The sequence below is a fragment of the Tupaia chinensis genome, unplaced genomic scaffold, assembly GCF_000334495.1.
Source record: "Tupaia chinensis unplaced genomic scaffold, TupChi_1.0 Scaffold149011_1, whole genome shotgun sequence".
NCBI classification, from domain to species: domain Eukaryota; kingdom Metazoa; phylum Chordata; class Mammalia; order Scandentia; family Tupaiidae; genus Tupaia; species Tupaia belangeri.
The window spans coordinates 191027-198798 of NW_006208857.1; the positions used below are offsets into that span (position 1 = coordinate 191027).

The following is a 7772-nucleotide window of genomic DNA, read 5'->3' on the forward strand; positions in this document are numbered from 1 at the left end:
GGAGGAGAAGGGATTGCGGTGTGGCCATCCCCTCTGGGGGGTTATTTCTCACTTTCTGTCTCTCTGTCTCTGTCTGCCTGGGGAGCGCACACGCCCTATAGCAAAAATCTCTCAAAAAGAAAAAAAAAAAAAAAAAACAGAGGGGAAAAAAAAAACTGGTGAACTACATGGGATTCCAGCAATGAAACCATTACGTCATCTGGTTGTCCCTAGTATTTTTTTTTTAAGAATTATTTATTTGGGACCAGCAGTTGACATAATGGCTATGTCGCTGGACTCCCATGTAGTTGACCACGGTTTGAGTCTCAGACCCAGTGGCTTAAACTCACGCTGGACATGTGTGTGCGCGTGTCCAAGATCCTGAGAGGAGAACGGAGGAGAAGGGATTGCAGCATGGCTATGCCCCCTGGGGAGTGATTTCTTGCTTTCTGTCTTTCTCTCTTTCTGGTGAGCGCACACATCCTATAGCAAAAACCTCTTCAAAAACCAAAAAAGAATTAATTATTTAATTAATTCCATTTACTATTATTATTTTTTAAATTTGACCAAAGAGAGGGAGAAAGAGAAAGCAAGAAAGCGAGCCGCCAGGTCTGGGACTCGAACTACGGTCCACCATATGAGAATCCAGTGCCTTTAACCACCAGCCCTATATGTTTTAAAGGACATATAGGTAGGCTCTCTGTCTCTCAAATATCTCCCAACCTAAAAGCCACACAGTTTACTATTTGTATTTTATTGAGATCCAATTCACATAATGTAAAATTTCCTGGGCCAGCCCTGTGGCACAGGAGGTAAGTGCCATGCATTAAAAGTTGGATCCCAAATGGCTGACCATGGTTTGAATCCCAGGCCCTACAGCCAGGAGAAAACAACATGCCAGGTGCACGTGTGTGCCTGGCAAAAATTCCAATGGGAGAGAGAAATAGAGCAAAAGGGATTGCAGCATGACCACACCCCCTGGGGTACTTTCTCCACACTCTGTCACCTGGTGAACACATGCAACCTCTGACAATAAAAAATATATTCGTATCATTTTAACCACTTCAGAGTGTACAACTCAGTAATTTTTAGTGTATTTGCAAGGTTGTAAAACCATCACCACTAATTCTAGAACATTCCCATCACCCCACCACTGAAAAATAAAAAAATAAAAAAGTCCAGTACCTGCGACTCTCTCAGGCTCTGGCCACCAAGATGGATCTGCCTGTGCTAGACAGCTCATACGCATGGAAGCCTATGGCAGGAGCCTTTTATGTCTGGTTCCTTTCACTTACCATGTTTCCGAGTTGCATCCGTTTTGTAGCATATATCAGTATCTCACTGTTTGTTTTGTGTGTGTGTGTGTGTGTGTGTGTATGTGAGTGTGTGTTTGTAATTGCCAGAGAGCATGTGTGCTTGCAGAGACAGAGAGGCAGAGAGAGAGAAAGCACTCCCAGGGAGGCACGGTTACGCTGCAGTCCCTTCTCCATTTCTCCATCCTGTCTAGCTTTGGACCACACGTGTACTCGGTATGTTTTTCAGGCTGCTAGGCTGGGATCTGAACCACGGCCGGCCATGTGAGATCTGGCCCCCTTAACCAGGAGGCTACAAGGCTTTGCTCTCATTCTTTTTTACGGCTAAGGACGAGCCTTTGTGTGGATACACTGTACTTCATTTACCCATTCATCGACTGATTGGCATTTGGGTTCTTTCCACTTCTCGCCTGCTATCAGTAATCCTATTGACTACTACTTGTGCACAAGATTTTGCACAAACGAATGTGCCTAGGAGTAGAATTGCTGGAGCATATAATCCCATTCATCACTTGTTTATTAAAGAATTATTTATTTCATTTAAACTCTTAAAATTTGGTATAGGGCATGTGCACTCACCAAAGAGAGACACACAGAGAGAGAGAGGGGGAAAGTGAGAAAGCAAGCTATTAAGTCCAGGACTAGAACATGTGGGAGTCCAGCGTCTTAACCACCATGCCACCTGCTGGCCCCCTTCTGTGTTTAACATTTTAAAGATATGTAGATTTTTTTGTTGTTGCTGTTTTGTGTTTTGTTTTGTTTGTTTGTTTTCATGAGAGAGGTAAAGAGAGAGAGAGCTGGGTACTTTCTGACAGGGTCTCGCCATGCCATGATCCTTCCTGACACAGCTTCTCAGTTAGAAGTACAGGCACATGCAGTGAGCCCGGACCTGCCACGCAGCCCCAGCTTCATGCGGCAGTGCCCTGCTGCTTGCACCACCATGGCCGAGCCCTCTGTGTTTCACTGTCTGGGGACCCACCAAACTGCATTTCACAACTACAGCACCGCTTATGTATAAGAGTTCAAATCCAGTATTTTTGGAATCCACATTTTCAAAACAAAGTATTGCCTTCCTAACCCAATCTGATGTACAGAAAGCTCTCAGGACAGCCTGAAGTCTCATAGTGCTCTGGGAGTGAGTCGGAGGGTCTGCGGCAGTGGGAGATATTACAGATGAGGAAGTGACATAGACAATGGAGGGACAAGACATTGAAGACCAAGTCTGCTCACAGTATGATTCAGCCCAGGGTGGGTTCCACTTAGAGCCTGAAGGAACGGCCGACAGACAGCTGAGGAAGCAGGAGGGAGAGTCTGGCAGGGCCAGCCCCAAGAACGAGCACCTTCATGCTGTCCAGCCTGCAGCCCACTGTCCGGGTCCCACTCAGGGTGTGAGCTCAGTAGCATGGGAGTTTATTTTCTGTCAGGGTCTGCCCATAAGATCTACACTTGCGGATCTGCCCCAGTGCAAGAGTCTTGACTCTGTTCAAAGCCACAGCAGGGGCCTTCTTCATACACCCCAGCACAGCATTTCATGAAGGAATCCTCCTCCCCTCAAGCCTACACCACCTCAGATAGGAAGGGGTATCCCACAGCCCCCTGCTGGCCCTCTGCCTTCCATGTCTATCAATGTGTCCTGATGCAGCTGTTGACTGAGCCTTCATCTCCCCTCTCCTCTCCCCCAGTCTGTGGACGGCCGGTCATCCCCATTGCCCAGAACCACAAGACCCATGGCTCCTCCAGAGCTAAGCCAGGCAACTTCCCCTGGCAAGCCTTCACCAACATCTATGGCCGTGGAGGCGGAGCCCTGCTGGGCGACAGATGGATCCTCACCGCCGCCCATACCATCTACCCCAAGGACAGCATCTCTGCCAGGAGGAACCTGAGCGTGGATGTCTTCCTGGGCCACACAGACATCGAAGAGATGCTGAAACGGGGAAACCATCCCGTCCGCCGCGTTGTTGTGCATCCAGACTACCGTCAGGACGAGTCCCACAACTTTGATGGGGACATCGCACTCCTGGAGCTCCAGCACCAGGTCCCCCTGGGCCCCCATGTCCTCCCGGTCTGTCTGCCTGACAACGAGACTTTCTACCGCAGCGGCTTGTTGGGCTACGTCAGTGGGTTTGGGGTGGAGGCAGGCTGGTTAACGACCAAGCTGAAGTACTCCAGGCTGCCCGTGGCTCCGAGAGAGGCCTGTGAGGCCTGGCTCCGACAGAGGCAGAGCACTGAGGTGTTTTCCGGCAACATGTTCTGCGTCGGAAATGAGACGCAGATACACAGTGCCTGCCAGGGGGACAGTGGTAGTGTCTATGTGGTATGGGATGACCATGCCCATCGCTGGGTGGCCACGGGTATCGTATCTTGGGGCATTGGGTGTGGCAAGGGGTATGACTTCTACACCAAAGTTCTCAGCTACGTGGACTGGATCCGGAGAGTGATGGATGGCAGGGACTGACCCTGGGTGCTTGAGCAGCGGCCAACCAGCACCATGGAGGCCCCAGTCAAGGGAGGGTTGGGAGTGAGGACTGAACCCTGTGGGGCAAGGGCAAGGAATCCCTACTCAGGTTACAGGTGCAACAAGTCATTGGTGGAGAGAAATCCTCCTTCCCTCAAGTCTACACCATCTCAGATAAAAAAGGGTGTCCCACAGCCCCTGTTGGCCCTCTCCCTTCCTCGTCTGCACTGTACCAAGGACCCCTTACGTGTCAGCAGCTTGTGCCTGGTGTCTTCTGGATCCCCTTCCTCTACTTCGACGTCCCTTCTATACTCCCCTGTGGAAAGTCACCTTCTCGCTCTCTGTTCAAGTGGAGTATGGAGGACAAGGCGTTATTTGCTTTTCATTTCTGACACATTCCAAAGACCCTTCATTGAGTCTTCAAAGATTAAGGCCATTGGCATCCCCACCTATCACAAGTCCCAGGCAATGCAGTGAGAGCTCCTTGTCTGTCCTGTCTGTACATACTAGATATTCATTCTGCACACCTCACACCACGTTTGCAAAGATGTGTTACTATCCACATTTACCCTTGAGACTGAAGCTCGGGGAGAAAAAGTGGTTCGCCCACTTCCCACAGCGGGTAGGTGACTGCAGCGGCTGTGTGTTACTAACCACATTTACCCTTGAGGAGACTGAAGCTCGGGGAGAAAAAGTGGTTCGCCCACTTCCCACAGCGGGTAGGTGACTGCAACGGCTGTGTCTTACCAGTAGGCCATGACACTTCCCAGTGGTCCTCAAGCATTTGAATCACTCATTCTCCCGTCCCGGTCGCCACATCCTCGCAGTCTCCCGCCTTAGGATGTCCTTCCGTGAAAATGGCATCACTGGCTCCCGCTGTCCTGCAGACACCCAGACGAGCCCAGCACCGTACTGGGGGGTCCTGCAGACACCCCGGCGAACCCAGCACCATACTGGGGGGATACCCAGGAGAGCCCAGCACCGTACTGGGGGTCCTGCAGACACCCCGGCAAGCCCAGCACCATACTGGGGGGATACCCAGGAGAGCCCAGCACCGTACTGGGGGGGCCTGCAGACACCCCGGCGAGCCCAACATTGTACTGAGGGGTCCGGCAGACACCCAGACAAGCCTAGCACCGTACTGGGGGGTCCTGCAGACACCCCGGCAAGCCCAGCACCATACTGGGGGGATACCCAGGAGAGCCCAGCACCGTACTGGGGGGGCCTGCAGACACCCCGGCGAGCCCAACATTGTACTGAGGGGTCCGGCAGACACCCAGACAAGCCTAGCACCGTACTGGGGGGTCCTGCAGACACCCCGGCGAGCCCAACATTGTACTGAGGGGTCCTGCAGACACCCAGACAAGCCTAGCACCGTACTGGGGGGTCCCGCAGACACCCAGACGAGCCCAGCACCGTACTGGGGGGTCCTTCAGACACCCAGGCGGGCCCAGCACAGTACCAGGGGGTCCTGCAGACACCCAGGCGGGCCCAGCACCGTACCGGGGGGTCCCGCAGACACCCACACGGGCCCAGCACCGTACCGGGGGGTCCCGCAGACACCCAGGCGGGCCCAGCACCGTACTGGGAGGTTCTGCAGACACCCGAGTCTGTGCCCATCACCGGGCCAGCACCCAACTCAAGAAGGCCAACTCTTAAGATCGACTCTTTCATTTTCAGCAGATTGGAGGGGATTTACAGTGAACAACAGAAATAAAGCACAACTGCTCAATGGAAATGGAAAACAAACACCACGAAACAGAGACAAGGGTCATTTTGTTAGCATGGACAGTCAAGTGACCACATAGTCAAAGGTTAACGTTATCTTTGGAAAATAGCAGGGTTCAAAGTTATACACGCATGGGGTTACTTCCATTTTTTTGAAGTCTGAACAGTACAAAAGACAATTAAAATACTCTCAAAATCTGAACAGAAGTGGTTTTGGGTGGTATATTTTAATGTCTGATTTCCCCCTATTCTTTTCTAACAGCTAAATTTTATTAATAAGCTTAGGTCATTTGGATTTTTTTAAAATATGTATTTATTTATTTAGAAAAATTTCTTTTACTTAACTTTATTATTTACTTATTTATTTTAATTGGACTAGAGAGGGACAAAGTGAGAGAGAGAGTGGAAAAGTGAGAAAGCAAACTGCCTGGTCCAGGACTCGAACCCCAGTTGACTATGGGGAATCAGCACCCTTAACCACCACGACACCTGCCAGCCCCTGAATGTTTTTTATTTTACTTTTTTTTTAAATTTATTTTTCTAGAGTACACATGTACTTGCCAGACAGAGACAGAGAGAAGGGAAACCACCTCTCGATGGGGCAAGATCACACCATAATCCCTTGTCCTCCATTTCTCCATCCTGGCAGGATTTTGTTTTCCAAGTCACCAGGTGCAAGATTCGAACCACATAGTCAGTCATATAGTTCACTCAACCACCAGGCCATGGAGCCAGCCCCTTTTCTTCCTCTTCTTTCGTCTTTCCTGACCTGCCAAGGCCCTGGCGCAAGCTATAGAGCAACCGGACCATGACTCACTCCTCAGCCCTAGCTCATTTGCCTGCTGGCGAAACCCTCCGGGCCTCGGTCAGTCCTGCTTCCCCATCCCTGCCCTCCAACACCGCCGGGGAGACCTGGTCACTGCTCGGTCGGCAGCTGCCCCCGCTCTGTGAGTCCTTGCAGTCCGTGGCCTGTAAGGAGTAAGCGAGTGGGTGGAAGGGTGGAGAGGGAGAGGGTCATCCGCTAAGGGAAACCAGTGCAGCCTACAGAAGCTCAACCCAGAGGCTCACTCTGCAGCAGGAGCCTCGTGAGAGAAAGTGCCGGGCGAGCTGAGAAAGACAGACTTCCAGAAGAGCAAGGTCTCAAAGCAGGGCAGGGGTCCCGGGGCCCAGCTTCCTCCCAAGAAAGTCCGGGTCCCTCCTGCTGTGCCACCTCACACTTTGCATAGGCCCAGGCAGTTGTCAGCCCCAGATGCCAGAAAAGGAGGGTGTTCTCCCGCTGGCTTCTGTAACAGCCAAGCGCATTGGCGAGCCTGAGTCCATGGTGGGGGGCAGGAGGATCTCAAAACCCAGAGCTGCTTTAGAGCCACCCCGGCGTGGCAATCGCTGTGTGTCTATTCATGAGTAAAGCAGGCCAGGGCCCTGGTGCCACCAACTCCATTCTCCTCATCCACTCTATGTGTCCTCCCCTGGCCCTCGTTCCTGTCACTTGGACTTCATCCTGGCCACTGAGACCCTGCCATTGCTGGACCAGGGAGGCTGGGTGAATAAGGATGGGCAGAACAGGGTCCATGGGAGAGGGCAGTCCAGAAAAGGGAGTCCCCACAATCTGACTCTCCGTTGCCCTTTGGGTCAGAGCCTAGTAAATATGGCAGCAACTCCCAGGAAAAAAAATCTCTGAAGAAAAGAGCAATTCTGATCAGATTGAGAAACTGAGGAGTCTGAGCCTCCAACCAAAGGCTCCCTGTCCCTGAAAATTCAGACCTTGACGTTCTGAGCCTTCCCCCCGTAGACCAGCAGGTGGCACCACCAACAGCAATTTCTAAACCAAAACTAAGTAAAATGGAAACTCAGGCTTTTTTTTTTTTTGGTTGTTTATGCAAATACTTCATTCACTTCAGCGTTCCTCCGGGAATGGTCTTCCCCTCCACCTCCACGGTCATTCCCTCCCCTTCCCTCCTCTGCATGACTGTTCTCCCCTCAGCTCACGGCACACCCAGACTCTCAGGAGAGCAAGGCTCCCACAGCAAGCCTTGAGAAATGTGAGTACGGCTGGGGGGCACCGGGCAGGGCAGGGCGGGAGGGAGAAGCCAGGGAGGGAAGTCGGGCTGCCCCAGACCTGTCGGGAGACAGGGGCACCCACCCCCTCTTCATCTGCCCTGTCTTCCCCCCAGTGTGTACATGCGCGTGCACACACACACAGATGCACCCACCCCGCTTCATCTGCCCCATCTTCCCCCCCGTGTGTACATGTGTGTGCACACACACACAGACGCACCCACCCCGCTTCCCCTCCCCCA

The 7772-nt window shown here is 52.1% G+C and overlaps 1 protein-coding gene across 1 annotated transcript in view; it reads left to right on the forward strand.

The window, feature by feature from the left end:
• The window catches only part of C1RL (complement C1r subcomponent like), a 12723-nt gene extending 8160 nt beyond the window's left edge, over positions 1–4563 (forward strand). The window contains exons 6-7 of the mRNA XM_014585136.2: positions 2975–4373; positions 4471–4563. Coding sequence (XP_014440622.1) covers positions 2975–3747 — 773 coding nt within the window. The 3' untranslated portion in view covers positions 3748–4373; positions 4471–4563. The remainder of the gene's footprint in view (positions 1–2974; positions 4374–4470) is intronic.
• Positions 4564–7772: the final 3209 nt, after the last annotated feature.